This window comes from Erythrolamprus reginae, chromosome 8, assembly GCF_031021105.1.
Source record: "Erythrolamprus reginae isolate rEryReg1 chromosome 8, rEryReg1.hap1, whole genome shotgun sequence".
NCBI classification, from domain to species: Eukaryota; Metazoa; Chordata; class Lepidosauria; order Squamata; family Dipsadidae; genus Erythrolamprus; species Erythrolamprus reginae.
This window is the reverse complement of record NC_091957.1, coordinates 22,878,674-22,898,598: the sequence shown is the minus strand read 5'-3', so window position 1 is coordinate 22,898,598 and position 19,925 is coordinate 22,878,674. Positions and strand designations below refer to the sequence as shown.

At 44.0% G+C, this 19,925-nt stretch overlaps 1 protein-coding gene across 1 annotated transcript in view; it reads left to right on the top strand.

Annotated features, from left to right (window-relative positions):
- Nucleotides 1–9,668: 9,668 nt before the first annotated feature.
- LOC139171451 (solute carrier family 2, facilitated glucose transporter member 5-like) overlaps nt 9,669–19,925 on the top strand; it is a 42,484-nt gene continuing 32,227 nt past the window's right edge. The window contains exons 1-3 of the mRNA XM_070759690.1: nt 9,669–9,932; nt 10,567–10,659; nt 19,109–19,245. Of these exons, the coding sequence (XP_070615791.1) occupies nt 9,669–9,932; nt 10,567–10,659; nt 19,109–19,245 (494 nt within the window). The remainder of the gene's footprint in view (nt 9,933–10,566; nt 10,660–19,108; nt 19,246–19,925) is intronic.

Below are 19,925 nucleotides of genomic sequence, written 5' to 3'. Positions count from 1 at the left end.
GCGTGGACGAGCCGTTCCTTGGCGCTGTCTCTCGGCGCTTTCGAGCTGAGTCCGGGAGCGAATTCGCTTCAGGACTCAGCTCGAAAGCGGCGAGAATGAACGGCGTGGGCGGGCGAAGGGCGGGCGGCAGCGAGGAGTTTGCATGGGCGGTGGGGAATCTCCTCGCTGACGCCAGCAAGAGGGGAAGACCCAGGAAAGCCACCCAGCAGCTGATCTCCCGGTTGCCATCTACGCATGCGTGCCCATAGAAAAAACGCACGCATGCGTAGATGGTATTTTGACTTCCGGGTTGAAAAATCGCGAAGTACCCTGTTCGCAATGGTTGGGGACGCAATAAACGGGGGATCACTGTACTTTCCTTGGAAGAACTAATTAGAATTAAAACCACAAAAAAAATTAAATATTTAGGAATTTGGATGACCTCAAATTATACTATGATTAAAAAGGATAATTATGAACGACTTCTTAAATACAACAAGATTTCAATAAATGGTCGAAACTAAATCTATCCATTATGGGGAAAATATTTGCTATAAAATCGAACATTCTTCCAAGGTTTCTCTATCTATATAAAATTGCCCCAATAAATTTGAAGAAATCTTTCTTTAACACTCTGCACAAACAAATAAAGAAATTCATTTGGACAAAGAAAAAGGCCAGAATAAAACGGAAAAATCTTCAAGATCATAGATCCAAGGGCGGACTTGGACTTCCGGATTTCTACATTTACTACCAAGCCACAATTCTAACAATGATAAAAGATTGGATCACCCTAAAAAATACAAGACTCCTAACTCTAGAAGGTTTCGATCTTCTTGCTGGGTGGCACGCTTTTTTAACAACAGATTACCACAAAATACCTAAATACTTCAAAAATCATTATTTGCGTAAAACTCTAATAACAATTTGGTTTACTATAAAAAAAAATTACTATACTTCAATACCAAAATGGATATCTCCCAACGAATTACTAATTTTTCCCAACCTTTTCTCCCACACCAAAATTCTGAGATACCAACAATTACTTGATAAATCAGATGCTCTTATACCTAAACAACAATTGAATGATCAAGGAACTAACATAGATTGGCTAACATACTTACAAATTAAATTAAAATACGAACAACACAAAAAACAATTTGGATTCCAAAATGACAATGTGATAGATACGATTCTTTTCGGCCCCCCCACAAAAACGATTTCAAAATTATATAATTACTTACTAACACAAGAAAATTGTGAAGAACAAGTGAAAGGTTGCATGATAGCCTGGGCTCAGAATTTTGGGTATACGATCAACTTAATCGAATGGGAGAAAACCTGGACACTAAACTACAAAATGACAACAGCAATGTCTTATAAAGAGAATCAAATAAAAATGTTTTATCGATGGCATTTGCCCCCAGCAAGAATATCCAAAATGTTCCCCAACTTTTCACCTACCTGCTGGAAATGTAAAATTAAACCGGGAACATATTACCACACATGGTGGACATGCCCACTTGCGCAAAAATATTGGACAACCATCCAAAACTTAATTGACCAAGTCATGTCAATTAAATTGCCACTTAAACCTGAGCTTTACCTTTTAGGTATATTTAGGCAAAACCTTACTAAAGCACAAAAATATCTCATCCTACAAATTATAACAGCAGCTAGAATATCATACGCCTTCTTTTGGAAACGTGACCAAATACCTTCTTTATTTGTAATAATCACAAAAATCATAGAGTGTGCTGAAATGTCAAAAACAGCAATGGAAACACAAAATAAAAAAGATTCAGAATATTATGAAATATGGGAAAATTGGTATAAATGGGTTTCTCAAAAAAAAAATCAAAATTACTTATTGTAAAACCACTATCTTATTAAACTACCAAATGTACCTTCGAACACTCAAATCAACTTCAAACCAATTTAAAAATTGAGCACCAAAAACCAATTAAATTTGCAATAAAATTCATACCATATCTCTTTTTATCTGTCTTTCAACCAATTCAACACACATTATAACACTAACAACTTCCATCAACACAACTAATACATATAACTTACTTATCATACTACTTATATACTCCCCATACTACTTCCAGACAAAAGTCGTCCCTGAAAACATCTGCGCTAAACGCAGATTTTTCTTTTCTCCCTTTTCTTCTGCTTTTCCTTCCCCCCTTTTTTTCCTTTCTTTTTCCTCCCCTATCTCTCTTTTTATCCCTTCGAGATTTATTCCCCTTCTGAATTTAAAAATATGAATTTGTAAAACAGCTTGTACAATATGAAATTAAAATCCTGCTAATTTAAAAAGAAAAGAAAAAAAAGAATATATTTGTTATTTCAAACAGAACTTTTGCCTTTAAACGAATCTCTTTTATTGTGTTGTTTGTTCAAACTGCTTCTTCTGTTCCAATATTGAAACTTGCCCCTTGGATCTCCAGGGTTTTTTGCTTGTCACAAGAATTGGCCACTATAAAGCAGAAGCTGCAATATGTACCATACACATTTAATTTGATTTACTCCCTTAGATAATTTCTTAATAAATTTATTTTAAAAATGCTTGCGTTGTATTATAAAATTCGGAATTGCCTTTTTGTTAAATCCTAAAATGCCCCTGTGGGAATACTCCTTTAAACCTTGCCTAAAATATACCCGTGCTCAAATATTCATGTGAATTTTTTGACCGTAATTCTACCACGTGTAGTTTGAGAACAGGCACCGATCAGGCGAGGGCGGAGAGAGGGGCGGGGGCGGAACTTCCTTGCCTTTGGAAAGAGTGGAGAGACACTGCAGTTTTTGCTCCAGTCCACGTAATGACCATTAAATTTGGCTTGGGTGCAGCTCAGGTGGGCTGCTGCCCTGACAGGGTGGAACGCAGTGGGGTAGCGAAAATGGAGCTCCACCACAGAGCACCCAATTTGCACTGAAAGATGTTGAAAGAAAATGCAGGGCATCTTGCATAAGCCACGCCCACAGTGTGGTGGTCAAAATTTTGGTAGCCCTTCACTGCTTGGGTGTTTCAAGGAAGATAGAGGTGGCAAAAGGGGGCTCTGTAAGGAGGCAGAGCGGAGTCCTCTCTGCAGAGCCTTGGGCTCCTGGGTGTCTTGTCCTCTCCTTCCTTCCTTCCTTCCTTCCTTCCTTCCTTCCTTCCTTCCTTCCTTCCTTCCTTCCTTCCTTCCTTCCTTGGCTGATTTCAAGAGAAGCCCCCTACTCTGTTGAGGCAGGGGGGTCTTTTAGGACATGGATCTCATGGGGTGGCTCAGGGGTTCCTCTGGAGAAAACAGATGCAGGAAAGGCCTGCGGGCCCCATAGGACATACCAGGGGATTTCCTCCCAGCCTGTTGACATGGTGCAAACACACACCGCACTCACAGCCACAACTGTAACTGCCTGCTGGATAAGCTTTCTGTGCGTGGCCTCGCTTCCCTTAAAGGAACTGTTAAAGTAGCGTTGGTGGGGGATAGGGGGAGAGAAGTGGTAGAGAGTGGGGAGTGTCACTTTGTGTGTGTGTTCCCACTTTGGCATAAAGGTGCGCCCAGAACCCCCAAAAGGCAACGAAAGCCCCCTCTGGAGGGCAGGGCACTTGCAGCCTCCTCCCGCTGTTGGTTTTTCCGGGACCTCCACCCATTTCCCCACATCCGGGGCAGGACAGTTAAGCGCTACTTCTCGGGCATTGGAGTGGGGTCCCCAACGGGGCTGTTCAAGGGAAGCCTCATGCAATGGGCCCGGGATCTCCCTACTCTACTAATGTTGTGAGAGTGTTAAAATCCCCATTGAAGACAGTTGATTTCATATTTTAAAGTGAGCAGCATTATATAAAATCAGCTGTCTTCAATGGGGATTTTAGCACTCTGACAACATTAGTAGAGGACTAATGAAAGCTTAGTGAATTTTAGTAGTTTTAAATAAATTTTAAACATTCCAGACAACAAGCTCAAAATAGATGTACAGTATACTAGGCTCCCTTTCTTTTCACTTATCAGCAAAAATATGTAACTATATAATATATATGCACTACTCATTTTATGCATAGTTTGTGACTGAAAGAAATAAATGTGAGAAAAACCTATGAAGTGAAATGCACTTTGATGGTTGTGATACACTATATTGTAATATTGAGCTTGGGGTTTAAACTGTTATGTCAGTTTCACATAGACATTTACATAAACAAAATGGCAAAAATAAATTAATCATGCAAATTATTAAAAGCAATATTCAATTTATAAATAATACTGTTTACTTAGAAAATAAACGTTACAAACTTTAATATTAAAATAAAATTCCTGTTAAAATTAACTTAATATATCAAATTAACTGTGGACTATAAAATTTTTAGCATGCTTTCTTTGAATGAATGAAACAAACAAATTGAATTCAGTGTATCAAATATGTATAAGAAAGTTAATATAATTAATTTAAAATTATTTATAAAATAAATGCACTTATTATCTGGGCCACTCTCTGCTCTAAGCCCTGGTGATCTGTGGGAATTCACCTAACAGATCATTTTCTTGCTAAAATATTGACTAAGCTATAAAAGTTAATAATTGTGCTTTGGATTTTTTTCACAAATGTCTTGCTACATTGATATGCAGAGCATAAAGACATTTTTTTATATAGCTTGTACTATTAAAGGTCCAAATAAATAGAAATAAATATTGACAGAGAATGAAATAAAACAACTTGCCTGAGAGCAAGTAAAGAGAGGAGGCCCAGAAAGGAAATTTGTGAGATCTCAGAAAGTAGAGTGAAATACTGTATAAGAACAACAGTAATCTGAGAGGAAAAAAATAAAATAAATTTAAATCGCTGAATATAAGAATATTGAGGGGAAGGGAAGATTGAGAATCTTACTTGAAACAGAAGATTCTGAGGTAAAAGTCGCTGACAAGAAAGCAGGCCTCAAAGGAGCAGTCAGTGGCTTGCTGCAGTACAGAGAAGCAGTGATAGGTGGCAGCATTTTTTATTTATTTTATTTATTCGATTTTTAAAATTAGTATTAAAAGTATTTTTTAGTATTTATTAATATTAAAAGAAAAAATAATATTAACTAAGCACAGTTGAATATAATTATTCAATTATAGTCAGTATTTTGGAGAATTTAACAGATATACATTGAAGGGCGCACATTCTGCTAGAAATAAGAGACTTCTAAATAGAAATAAGAGATTAATCGGCCACCAAAACACGTATTTATCATAACAGGGGCCCTAGAACCATATGAAATGCAAAGAAGTCACTATTAATAAATAATTCTCAATTTGTCCCCCTCAAAAATCAAATTGATGAATTTGCCCCACTGTAGGGCATGCATGTTTATGTATATATACACTGTACTGTATATTTATCTATGTATTTATGTATGTATGTGTGTGTGTGTGTATACACACATATACACACATATACACATACAGTGGTACCTCTACTTAAGAATTTAATTTGTTCCGTGACCAGATTCTTAAGTAGAAACGTTCTTAAGTAGAAGCAATTTTTCCCATAGGAATCAATGTAAAAGCAAAAAATGTGTGCAAACCCATTAGGAAAGAAATAAAAGCTCGGAATTTGGGTGGGAGGAGGAGGAAGAAGAGGAGGAGGAGAGTCACTGCCGAAGGAAGAAGGTGAGGTGAACGCCCCCTTTTGCCTTTCTGCGCCCAGACGCTCCAGGAAGCAACTTCATGCCGCGTGTATGGGAAGCAGCTCGAGGGAGTCCCCACAGCGAAGTGGTTTATTCCCTCTCCAAGCGCCCAAAGAAAGGAAAATGCTCCGTTTGCTCTGGGCTGCCAAAACCTCCTTAAGCGCCACCGAAAGGCTCCTCTGGCAGCCCAGAAAACCTCAAGATGGTCAGGATTAAAGAGGGAATGTCAGGAAACTGGCCAGGCCTTCGTGCCGCTATATTTCCCAGCTCGGGTTCTTAAATAGAAAATGGTTCTTAAGTAGAGACAAAAAAATCTTGAGCACCTGGTTCTTATCTAGAAAATAATGGGTTTTTTTTACTAGTATCATATATATAAATCTTTGTATATTACCAATACGTACATTACAAAACAAATAAATAAATAAAAGTGTCCAATGCTACATGGTACTTTGGGAAAAAAAACCCCATCGGGTTGTAAGTTTAACAGATACATTTAAGCAGAGCTTTTTGGGGTGACAACCCTGCGCAGTGGGCCAAAGCAGAAAAATAAACCCTGCAGGAAGGCTAAGAAAAATGTCCATTATTGAGATTAGCCATAGAATAAGGTGACCAGACATCCCGCATTCAGCGGGACAGTCATGCTTTTTAGCAATTTGTCCCACGTTCAGGGCCATTTTTAAAAAGTCCCAATTCCCCTGCCTTTTATTTTTCGTTTTTTTTCTTCTTATTTGCTCACTTCCCTGCCCCCCCTTCCACTTCCACTGTTGCTCGCTCCTTGCCCGCGGCTTGACACCTTCCTGTGGCCACCACTACGGGGCAGAGACGCCCAGGCAGAAGGGCTCACTGGCCACGACAACAAAGGCGGGAGAAGGAAAGGGAAGCGCGGCTGAGGCATTCGCCCCCCTGCTTCTGAGTGACGTCAAGTTGGCCACCTTTAAGCTAGTCACATGACTTTTAAGCCACCCCCGGTGACATGATTATCAAGCCACTCCCACCTGGTCACATGGCTGGCAAGCCACACCCACAAAATAAGGCATGCTCGCAGTGTGGTAGTAAAATAATTTATAGCCCTTCACTGTGGGCAGCAACTGATGTGGTCAGGTGTTCCATCCCGGTAGGAAATTCCGGGATGCTCACGGAGCTGCACATCCCTGGTGTACACATGCGCACCCCGCACAAGGTTTGGCTTCTGCGCATGTGCAGTGTCAAATCACATGTGATAACACTTGCATGAGGGAGAATTGGGTGATTTTCGCTGGTTTTTTGCTTTCTCGCATACTCACTCAAATCTCACTCAAACAAGCATCCTCACACAATATTTTGCTTGCTGAGCATGCACAGAAGCCAAATTTCATGCTGCCAGGTGCACACGCTCACCAGATGCGCCCGTCCACAACGGCCTTGGAGGGCGCACTGATAGCGCCGAAGACAAGCAGCCCTTTACTGCAACGTCATTTTCCGACCTTCTGGAGAGGATTAGGGGAAAGAATCCAGCTGAAATTTCCTTTATATCAGAAATAGAGCCGGGGTGGTGCAGCAGGTAGAGTGCTGTACTGTAAGCCACTGAAGCTGACTGTAGATCTGTAGGTCAAATCTCATCACTGGCTCAAGGTTGACTCAGCCTTCCATCCTTCCGAGGTGGGTAAAATGCGGACCCAGATTGTGGGGGCAATAGGTTGGCTCTGTTAAAAAGTGCTATTACTGTACTAACATGTTGTAAGCCGCCCTGAGTCTAAGGAGAAGGAAAGCATAAAAATTGAATAAATGGATGGATGGATGGATTTCTGTCACTTCTTGCGTCCACTATCCATTGATCTCCTTTTTTTCAACAAAAGGAAATGGTATTCAGCTGGTATGGACCAGTTTGTGCAAACCGGTAACGAAGATTGGGGGCACCCACCCCAGCTCCATGCCGTCCTAGTTAGGCATATTTTTGAGTCAGGAAGCATGCACAGAAGATGCATGAATGAGCAAAGCACCTGCATGGAAGGCTGGGCGCATCCACGGAAGGCGTGTGTCCAGCAGTAATGGCCTGCTACTGGAACAGTAAGGTGCTCTGCATCCCCAATGCATGCCTTTGCACACCTGCGTGAGATTGGGCTTCTGCACATGCGCAGCAAGTGAAATCTTGTGTGAAGATGCTTACGCGAGCGAGATTTCGGCAAAAGAAGTCAAATATAGAAGTCTAAACCTATTAAAACCCAGTTAAAAACCAACAACTCAACTACCCAATCAACACACATGCCTACTATTCAATACAATTTGGCCATGATAGATGTCAATTTCAGGGCGTCCAGGCCTGCCGGCAAAGACAGGTCTTCGCAGTCTTGCGGAAGGCCAGTAGGGTGGGAGCAGTATGGACGTAGGGGGAGGAGTTGGTTCTATAGAGCTGGGAAAACAACAGATAAGGCCTTCCCCCATGGCCCCGCCAACCTGCGTTGCTTAGTCGAGGGGACCTGGAGGAGCCAACTCTGTGAGCCCTTATTGGTGTCTGGGAGGTATGCGGCAGGAGACGGTCCTGTAAATAGTCTGGCCCTAAGCCATGTAGGGCTTTATAGGTAATAACAACACCTTGAATTGTGACCAGAGACTAATAGGAAGCCACTGCAGCTCGCAGAGCGTAGGTGTTATATGGGTGTACTGAGGTACACCCATTGTTGTGGTTAACTCTGGCCCAGCTCCTGCCCCAAGGACTGTGGATGTGGGGGAGTCATCCACATGCTGCAGGCCTGTTTTGCCCCCGGTGGAATCTGATGATGAAGGCTCCTCTGACCAAGAAGTCATGAATGACAGGGAGGAGGAGAGTGTGGCAGACAGCTCAGAAGGAGATCAATTATCTAGCTCCTCCTTGGATTCAGAACAAGAGTTAATGATACAGCCACGCATGCAGAGAGCGATGCATGGGCAACAACGACTGAGAGATTATTATCAAAGAAATTGAGGCCACCTGTGGTTGGGTGGGGCTGTGGTAATTAGTGAGGCTGCTATAAAGAGCAGCCTGTGGGTTTGGCCATTGTGGAGAATTATCTGATCGTGTTTTGTGACTGCTTTACTGAATTGGACCTTTTGTGTGGTGATTTTTCCCTGCTTTCAAACAAAACCAGAGCAAAGGTTGTTTCACTTTGTGAAAGAAGAAGGATTGTAAATTGCCTCACAGCTGTAAGCTAAGTATCACAGATCTGATAAGGGACTTGTACAAATTACCAGTTTGTTTGGAGAGAGTGCTCTTTGCTATACCAAAAGAGGGCTTAATTTAAGTGAATTTTCCTTATAAATAACATTGTTTTGAACTTTCAAACGGGTGTGTGTCTGAAATTTGTACCTGTGAATTTGTGAGAAGAGTCTACCAGAGAACCCGACAGAATACCCATGATAGCTCTTGCGGCTGCATCCTGGACAATTTGCAGTCTCCGAAGATGGGAGGTGATGAGGGCCTAAGTGACCATGCACAGGGCCTCCTGGTCCAAATATGTGAAACAGGATGTGAAATAGGGGGGGGGGGGGGGGAACCATATATCCAAAGTTTAAGGTTAGGGTTGCTGGATGCCCCCTTAAGGCCTTAAGGTTGTTGGATGTCGCCTGATGTTACATTCCATATGGAAATGTATGCAAATCAGCATCTAACTGCCAACCTCTTCTCCAGGACTGTTCCCACCTCCTTTCCTCGATTGGCTTCATCTGCTGCTCCAGCATTTGTATGAAACAAAATTCAGCTGAGCAAATGTGACTTGTCCCTTTTCATGCCATGAAACACAAAAAAGCTCAGTGAGTTTGTATTTATATTTTCTTCTTCCCCCCCCCTCACCCTTAACTGATGGAAGAATGAACGAGCAGACAGATTAATATTTTTTGCTTGTCTCTTTCTCTTTTTTCTTTTGGCTCGATCAGTGTTCCTTCCCCTAGAAGGGTATATGGCAAAGAGCACAAGAAACCAGCAACACAAAATTATGTGAGTGTAGCACACTATTTCTTGAATGGCGCGCACCCCTGGGGGCGGGGGTGGAATGACGCCAGGGGAGTGCGCGTGACCCTTGGAAACATGCGTGGTCCCCCTCCATCTATTGCCCTGGACGGGGAGCATTTTCCCAGTTGTATGCTGCTCCAAGCCCGGAAGAGAAAGCGGCCAGGCGGGGTGGAGCACCTGCGTGGGTTCTTGTTATTCTTGGTGGACGCCACAATAGCCATGAATGGCATGGTGAACCTGCTGCTGGACAAGGAGGAGCATCCTCTGCAGCCGGGCGAAAGCTTCGAACGGCACCCTAAGGCCTCCTTCCACACCATTCGCTGTGTGTGCCCGGCAGAAGTAGTGCTTACGGGCCAGGCCGGCGACCCCAAAACACAGTCTTGATTAAGCTGGCCAGGCCCCATGTCAAAAGAGGGTCCTAACCACGGCAGCCTATGCCTGCCTAACCGAAAACAGGCCCCATTGAGTTCAGTGTGACTTACTCCCAGGTAAATGGGTAGAGCAGCCTTCCCCAACCAATAGTTTGCTTGCAGCTTAGAATAAGTAAAATAATAAATATGAACACTAAAATTCCATTGGGGTCCAGATCGGAGAGTTGGGGTGGGGACGTGCGAAATGTTTACTTCTTCCTAAGAGGGGGCGTAACAGAAAATAATTGAGTAGCACTGGTATAGAGTATTGGGTAAGTTGGGGTAAGACTAAATTAGATGTTCTCTCGATAGGTTATTATTTTAGCCTTCAGCACAAGCCAGGGCGGAGATCAGGGCTCAGCCCAAAATGACACAATTAAAAATTATATGTAAGGAGATTTTCTATTACTGGTACTCCAGAATATATATTTTATGGCAGCTTCCTCAGTGTGTCCATGAAGCCCGCAAGTCAGGCCTGATATAAAACCAAGTTACCTGGTTAGAAAGAAGAACCATGATTTACACCATTCCAGTAACCATTGTTTGTTTCCCTTCTGTTGAAGTTAACCAAGACATTGTTCATGTCGATGTTGGTTTCGTATCTCGGATATTTTCAATATGGCTACATTCTCTTAATGGTGACTAACCCAATTTCGGTAAGTCTCAGCAAGTCAACCAGGGTTTGTCTATAAAGTCAGTCAATAAATGGATAAGTAGAATAGAATAGAATTCTTTATTGGCCAAGAGTGATTGGATACACAAGGAATTTGTCTTGGTGCAAATGCTCTCAGTCTACATAAAGGAAAATATAGATTTGTCAAGAAGCATGTGGTACAACACTTAATGATTGTCATAGGGGTCAAATAAGCAATGAAGAAACAATCAATATTAATAAAAATTTTAGGATACAAGCAACAAGTTACAGTCATACAGTCCTGTTGTATCCTGTAATGGCTACCTTTGTATCATTGAAATGGTTTGTTCCTCTTTCTAACGCTGCCTGAGCCAAATAAGGAAGTCGCTCCTGATTGGCTCAGGCGCGCCTGGCTATTGCTTTGGCGGGAACCGCAAATGTATAAAAGGAGCGGTTTCTTCCAGGCAAAGTCAGACGGTACAGCTGAAAGTCACTTTTACTTACTGAGCTGAATAAACGTACCGTTCTCAATTCATCCCGTGTCCTGGGTCTACTTCACTGGCGACGACGGACGAAAGAGAACACGCGTGCAGGATGAACAACATCCAGATCGGCCGGGCTCCAGAGTTCTTCGACCCCGAGAAGACTTCCTGGGATGACTACCTGGCCAACTTCGAGATATTCCTCGAGGCAGCGGGAATACCGGACGCCAACGCCAACCGAAAACGGGCACTCTTCCTCAATTACTGCGGTCCAGAAATCCGCGCTCTCGCCCAGACTCTCACCGAACCTCTGCCAGCAAGAACCGTCGCTTGGGACGTCCTACAAGCCAAGCTCGCGGGCCATTTCAAGCCCACAAAACCAGCCATGGTTTTCCGGCATCAATTCTCCAGAATGGCGCAACGCGAGACAGAATCCATCAACCAGTTTGCTACGCGACTTCGTACGGTGCTAGCTCAATGCAAATTTGACAACCCGGAAGCTCGCCTCACTGATGCCTTAGTTTTCAGGATGAAAAACATTTCAGTCAGAAACAAACTCCTCACCGAGGACAACCCGTCTCTACAAACCGTGATCAAGCTAGCGCAAACCGCAGAGGTCACCGACGCCGCTGCCAAAGATTTAAAAGAGCACGAAAGACGAGAAGTCATCGCAAAGATCGACTCCACATCTCCCCGCGCCGGGAATCCAGACGACCTCAGCCCACCAGCCCGAAACAAAGACAACTGTTTCCTGCTCCAAGATCAACAGAGACAGCATAGACCGCCTCACTCCGCCGCCCCCTGCGCCGGCTGCCACGGGAGCCACCAGCGACAACGTTGCCCCTTCCGGGACGCCATATGCCGCCGCTGCAACCGACGGGGCCACATCGCCGAGGCATGCAGAGCATCTGCACCGGAGGACACCTTCTCCACGCCGTGAAACCAACGATCTCAAAATCAACCCCGAGAAAACCGACCCTTTCGCTTTTCGGGCTGAATGAATTACTCAGCCGCTAACCGCGACTACTCAAGAGGTAACACTCTATTTTCCGTGAATAACACGGCAACAAAGAATGGGGGGAAAATTGTAATTTCACTATTGCTTAACAACAAACCATGCTCTATGGAACTTGATACGGGGTCTAAATACACCATCATGCCATGAGAAAATCTCAAATTGTACATGCCTAACCTGGCTAAAGATGAGCTATTACAAACCTCACTGATAATCAGAGATTTTCAAGGGGGAATAATTTCTGTCTTGGGCATTGTGAATGTTCCTATTGTATTTAAGAATGTTAAATGTACCCTGCCTATGGTTGTTGTTACAGGGGCTAAGCACTCTCTCCTGGGTTTGGCTTGGATGGAACCTTTGGGAATTGAGGTTTCTGGTATTTGTACTGTTAACTGTGATAGCATGCCTAACTTTTTGCAAGAGTTTCCTGAAGTGTTTAGCCCCACCTTGGGATCATATAAAGGGCCCCCTATCTCATTTTCTATTGACCCCAAGGTCCCGCCTGTCCAGCTCAAACCTCGCAGGGTACCCCTTCCACTCCTCCCCAAACTAGACCTGCAGCTGGATAAGCTAATAAGCCAAGGCATTTTAGTCCCTGTGGAACAGGGGCCATGGGAGACACCCATAGTCACCCCTCTTAAGCCAGATGGCTCCTTAAGGGTTTGCGCTGACTACAAACCTACCTTAAACAAAGCCCTCCAACACCACCCTTACCCCATTCCAGTGGTACAACAACTCCTGCACTCTCTGGGGGAAGGGAAAAGGTTTGCAAAGATTGACCTCGCGCAAGCTTACCAGCAGCTTCCTGTCGATGAAGCAACAGCAAACGCGCAAACGATTGTGACCCACAGGGGTGCTTTCAAATGTACCAGATTACAGTTTGGAGTAAGCATAGCCCCAGGGATATTCCAGAGCATAATGGAACGATTGTTATCAGGGATAAAAGGGGCCATTCCTTATTTTGATGACATCTTAATTGCAGGAGAGAACCAAGAGCAACTCAACAAAAGGATAAGGGAAGTACTTAAGAGACTTCAGGACAAGGGATTAAGAATCAAGCCTGATAAATGCATTTGGGGAACCAACAGCGTAGAATTCCTAGGTTATAAAATTGATAAGGAAGGGATCCACCCCACAACCGAGAAACTGAGAGCAATTAGGGAAGCCCCAGAGCCACAGAGTAAAACCGAATTACAAGCTTTTTTAGGCCTTCTTAATTTTTACTCCGTTTTTTTAAAACAGAAGGCAACAGCAGCAGAGCCTCTACACCGTTTACTCCAGAAGGAAACTCCTTGGACATGGGGGAAAACTGAGCATGAAGCCTTTGTACAAATAAAACAGTTGTTAACTTCCAAAAGTGTGGTAGTCCAGTATAGCACTTCGCTACCCATTAGGCTCACGTGCGATGCTTCCCCGTACGGCGTGGGAGGAGTTTTGGCCCACGTGTTACCGAATAATACAGAGGCACCAATTGCGTTCTTTTCCATAACGATGACCAGTACTGAGAGGAATTATAGCCAGCTAGATAAGGAGGCTCTAGCTTTAGTGGCAGGGGTGAAAAAGTTTCATAATTACCTTTTTGGAAGGGGTTTTGAATTGGTTACCGACCACAAGCCGCTACTTGGTCTTTTAGCCCCCAACAAGCCCACTCCCCCATTTATGTCCCCAAGGTTAATCAGATGGGCCCTTTTCCTCTCTGGATACCAGTACGAACTCATCCATAAAGGGGGTAAATCCATCAACCACGCTGATGGTCTCAGTAGGTGCCCAATGCCAGAGTTAGTGGTAGACCCTGCCCCATCTGCTGATGTGTTAATGATAGAACTTGAAGACAACCCACTAACTACTGCAAAGGAGGTGGCTGCACACACGCAGCAAGACCCAATACTAAAACAAGTGGTAAATTGTGTACTCAAGGGTTGGCAAAATGATTCTGTAAAACCTGAACTGTGTGATTTCAAAACCAAGAGACTTGAACTGTCATAAGTAAAAGGTTGTCTATTGTGGGGAGACAGAGTGATTATTCCAAAAAACCTAAGGGTAAAGGTACTTGAAATGTTACATGTGGGCCATCCTGGGATTGTCAGGATGAAAGGCCTAGCTAGAAGCCATTTATGGTGGCCAGGTTTGGATGCTGATATTGAAGACTGGGTAGCCAAATGTGACCCATGTCAAGAATCACGGCCTAACCCCCCCAAAACAACTCCAGCAGAGTGGGAGCAACCTGCAGGGCCTTGGTCACGGGTCCATATTGATTTTGCAGGGCCAGTGGGGTCACAATATTTCCTAATAGTGGTTGATGCATTTTCCAAATGGGTGGAAATCATAGCAATGAACAACATAACCACAAGTGCCACCATCAAGGTTTTGCGCAGACTGTTCGCTACCCATGGTTGCCCCGATATCCTAGTGTCTGACAATGGGCCTCAATTAACGGCCAGGCAGTTTGAATTATTTTTAGATAACCTAGGGGTCAGACATGCACTCATCTCACCTTACTCGCCCTGGGCTAATGGGTTGGCGGAACGTTATGTTCGCGTGGCTAAGGAAGCATTACGCAAGTCAGGCCCAGGAGATGTACAACAGAATTTGGACCAGTTCTTGTTAACCCAGCACATTACCCCAAACTCTCACACGCACGTGAGTCCTGCTGAGTTACTAATGGGAAGGAAATTAAGGTCCCCACTGGATAGGTTACACCCAAGGTTTTGTACTAATGACCCAATATATGTGAACCCGGAAAGACAAATGTATTTGGGACAAAATGTATTTGTAAAAAATTTTGATGGAGGTGTAAACTGGATGAAAGGAATTGTTGTTAAACAGACTGCTCCAAAAACATATTTGGTGAAACTGGAGGATGGTCGAATGTGGAAACGGCACATTGATCACATTCGGAAACGCATGGGAAACCCCCTGGAGCAAACCGCTGACAAAAACTCTCCCATTCCAGCAGACTGTAACTCACAACCCGGTTTACTAGACATTCAAATGGACTTATCGGGTCAGGGGGAATCCTCCAGCGACGCCAAACCATCGTCCTCCTCCGAAGCCATCGTCGTGCCGGCCAGGCCGAATCAACAGGCCGGAGCCCCAACTAGGCCCCAGCCGCGCCGTGGGAGCAACAGCGAGCCAACCTCCACCGCCGATAGCGAGGACGCAACTGAACTGCGCAGGTCGGAGCGAGCCTCGCGGCGACCCAACAGATTGGACGACTTCGTCACATAGCTTTCATGATGGATGCATCCAACTAAGGAGGGAGGGGTGTTGTATCCTGTAATGGCTACCTTGTATCTCTGTAAATAGTTTGTTCCTTGCTAAAGCGCTGTCTGAGCTGGAAATCAGGAAGTCGCTCCTGATTGGCTCAGACGCGCCCTGCTCTTGCTTTGGCGGGAACCGCAAATGTATAAAAGAAGCGGTTTCTCCCAAGCAGAGCAGACGGTACTCGCTGAAAGTCACTTACCTATGCTAAGCTGAATAAAAGTACCGTTCTAACCAACCCTGCCTCTGGGTTTACTTCACCTTCCCCCCTGAGCTCCCAGGAGCATTCTGCAGGCCACCCAATCTCTCTGCTTACCCCATTTTGTTTTGCAAAAAATGTGTGAAAAATGGGCCCACTTTTTGTGAAAAAACCCTGGTGGAAACTGGGCCCCAAAAACCTGAGTGTGCAGTGGGTTTGGGAGGCCTGCAGGGCGCTCCTGAAGGTGGGGGGGGACAGAAACTTTTTTTTTCTTACTTATCCCTTTGAAATATTAGTGTGTCTCATAGTCTGAAAAATATAGCAGAGTGGGAGCAGCCTGCAGGGCCATGGTCCAGAGTCCATATTGATTTTGCAGGCCCAGTGGGATCACAATATTTCCTGATAGTGGTCGATGCATTCTCCAAATGGGTGGAAATTATAGCAATGAGCAGACTGTTTGCTACCCATGGTTGCCCTGATCTCCTAGTGTCTGACAACGGGCCACAATTAACGGCCAGACAGTTTGAATTGTTCCTGGACAGTCTGGGAGTCAGACACGCACTCATCTCGCCTTACTCGCCCTGGGCTAATGGCTTGGCAGAACGTTATGTTCGTGTGGCTAAAGAAGCTTTGCGCAGGTCAGGCCCTGGAGATGTGCAACAGAATTTAGACCAGTTCTTGCTAACCCAGCACATCACCCCAAATTCTCAAACGCACGTAAGCCCTGCAGAGTTACTAATGGGGAGGAAATTAAGGTCCCCACTGGATAGGTTACACCCAAGGTTTTGTACTAATAATCCTATGTATGTGAACCCTGAAAGGGAAATGTATTTGGGACAGAATGTATTTGTAAAAAAATTTGATGGAGGTGTTAACTGGATGAAGGGAATTATTGTTAAACAAAATGCTCCAAAGACATATATGGTAAAACTAGAGGATGGTCGATTGTGGAAACGACACATTGACCACATTCGGAAACGCACAGAAAACCCTCTGCAGCAACCCGCTGACACAGACTCTCCCATTTCTACAGACTTTAACACGCAACCCGATTTAATGGACATTCAAATGGACTTATCGGGTCAGGGAGAGTCGTCCGGCGATGCCGAGCCATCTTCCTCCTCCGAAGCCTTCGTTGGGCCGGCCAGGCCGAGTCAACAGACCGAGGCCCCAAGCAGGCCTCAGCCGCGCCGGGGGAGCTACAGCGAGCCGTCCTCCACCATCAATAGCGAGGAATCAACTGGACTGCGCAGGTCGGAGCGAGCCTTGCGAAGACCCAACAGATTGGACGATTTCGTCACGTGGCTTTCGTGATGGATGTCTCCAACTAAGGAGGGAGGGGTGTTGTATCCTGTAATGGCTACCTTTGTATCATTGAAATGGTTTGTTCCTCTTTCTAACGCTGCCTGAGCCAAATAAGGAAGTCGCTCCTGATTGGCTCAGGCACGCCTGGCTATTGCTTTGGCGGGAACCGCAAATGTATAAAAGGAGCGGTTTCTTCCAGGCAAAGTCAGACAGTACAGCTGAAAGTCACTTTTACTTACTGAGCTGAATAAACGTACCGTTCTCAATTCATCCCGTGTCCTGGGTCTACTTCAAGTCCTAAGTGGGATGAAAAGGATGATAGGAATGTTGAAAAAAACCCTAGTAGAAATAGAAGTTTGACAGTGTTGAGGGAATTATTTATTTTTATTTATTTATTTTGTCCAATACACAATAATACACAATGAAGGTTATAGAGGATATAGTAGAGAAGAAATATGAGATATAGGAGAGACTATAGGACAGGGGATAGAAGGCACTCTAGTGTGCTTATGTACGCCCCTTACTGACCTCTTAGGAATCCGGAGAGGTCAACCGTGGATAATCTAAGGGCAAAATGTTGGGGGTTAGGGGATGATACTACGGAGTCCGGTAATGAGTTCCGTGCTTCAACAACCGGATTACTAAAGTCATATTTTTTACAGTCAAGTTTGGAGCTGTTAATGTTAAGCTTGAATCTGTTGTGTGCTCTTGTGTTGTTGTGGTTGAAACTGAAGTAGTCTTTGACAGGCAGGACATTGCAACATATGATCTTGTGGGCAATACTTAGATCATGTTTAAGGCGTCGTAGTTCTAAGCTTTCAAGACCCAGGATTGTAAGTCTAGTTTCGTAGGGTATTCTGTTTCGAGTGGAGGAATGAAGGGCTCTTCTTGTGAAGTATCTTTGAACATTTTCAAGGGTGTTAATGTCTGAGATGTGATATGGGTTCCAAACAGATGAGCTGTATTCGAGAATGGGTCTGGCGAAAGTTTTGTAAGCTCTGGTAAGTAGTGTGAGATTTCCAGAGCAGAAGCTACGTAGGATTAGATTAACAACTCTTGAGGCCTTCTTAGCGATGTTGTTGCAGTGAATTATTTGTTTAGTAGAGTGATGGCGTTCGGGGAAAAACTGTTCTTGCGTCTAGTAGTATCACCCCCTAACCCCCAACACTTTACCCTTAGACAATCTACAGTTGACCTCACCAGGTTCCTAAGAGGTCAGTAAGGGGCGTACATAAGTGCGCCAGAGTGCATACCGTCCCGTGTCCTATAGTCTCTCCTATATCTCCTATATCTTCTCTTCTATCCCTTCTATCTCTTCTATCTTTTCTGCTATTCTCTCTAGTTATATTTTACTCCTAGATTTTACTCCTCTCTTTGATACATTCTACTCGTATATATCCTCTATAACCTTCATTGTGTATTATTGTGTATTGGACAAAACAAATAAATAAATAAACAAATAAATAAAATAAATTTTGAGGGTAGGAGTTGAAACCGTATGTGTCCAGAGTGCGAGGGGTCAGTAAATATTTTCACAGCTCTCTTTTTGACTCGTGCAGTATACAGGTCCTCAGTGGAAGGCAGGTTGGCAGCCATTGTTTTTTCTGCAGTTCTGATTCTCCTCTGAAGTCTACCAATCCCCAATTATAAAGGTCCCCAAAGTCTCTCTCTAAGCCCTGTTCAAATGTTTTGTGTGAACCCAGGTAGCGTGACGCCCCGGCTGAGGTTTTGTTATTTTTTAATTAAGCATATAACATACAAAGGAAAACAAATCTAAGTTATAGGAAGGTGGGAAAAGAAAAGAGAGAGAATTATGGGGAAAAATAGAATCCCCAAACCTCAATATTTTAATGGCCCCAACTTAAGGATTATGTCATAAGTGTTTGTATATATGAGTATATGCACAATGGTTATATTTGAGAGCTGAATGCAATGAAATTTTGTTTTAATGTATGCTGATTAGTGTACATTTAAAGTGGCAATACAGTTTTCTATTCTATTCTATTCTATTCCATTCTTTCTGTATTCTATCCTGTCCTATCCTATCCTATCCTCTGGTGCTAAACTTTCTGAAGTCCACCCCCGATTTTAAGCCTTTGCTTTTGTACTCCCACCCACGTCTTAAATTTAATTTCTGGCTGATCCAAAAATGGGCCATCTCTTCTTTGCTTCCTCACTGTGCTCATTTTTCCATTTTTTCTCCCCCAAGGTCCCTGTCTCCAACTTGACCAAAGAGGAAGTACAGAGAAAGAAAGGGGTCGACGCAATACCCGTGGGTGTATTCTTCCCCATAGGAGGGGTGTTTGGCATTATATTGTTCACATGCCTGGTGGACAGATACGGCAGGTAACAGAAGTGGCGAAATGATTCGGGCAGGGGGTTGCATGCAATTTCTCCATACTGTGATGCTGAACCTATGGCACGTGCGCCACAAGTGGCGTGCGGACCCCTCTCTAAAGGAAGTGATCCATGGACCGGCTCACTTCCACTGCGCATATGCCTGTGCGTCCTGCCAGCCCGATTAGACAAACTCATGCTTTCTCCTCACTCTCTGCGGCCTGTGTTGTGTTCCGGGCCTATGCGGATGGAAAACTGTTGGGAATTGTATAGTAAAAGGTATTAGTGTACTGATTTAGCCACTTTGGGGTGTGAGATCACTGCCGGGCAATATGAAGGCAAAGGATCTTGGGAAATTGGGTGTGGAATTTCAACATTGTTCAATGGAAGAGATGTGAGACTGGGGGTGTGATTGAACAAGGCTTTAAAACCATTACAGTGGTACCTCTACTTAAGAACTTAATTCGTTCCGTGACCAGGTTCTTAAGTAGAAAAGTGTGTAAGTAGAAGCAATTTTTCCCATAGGGATCAATGTAAATAATGCGTGCAAACCGATTAGGAAAGAAACAAAAGCTCGGAATTTGGGTAGGAGGAGGAAGAAGAAGAAGAGGAGGAGGACAGTTGCTTGCCAAAGGAAGAAGGTGAGGTGATGGAAATAAAAAAAATCCCAAACTTTAAGGCTTTAAAAA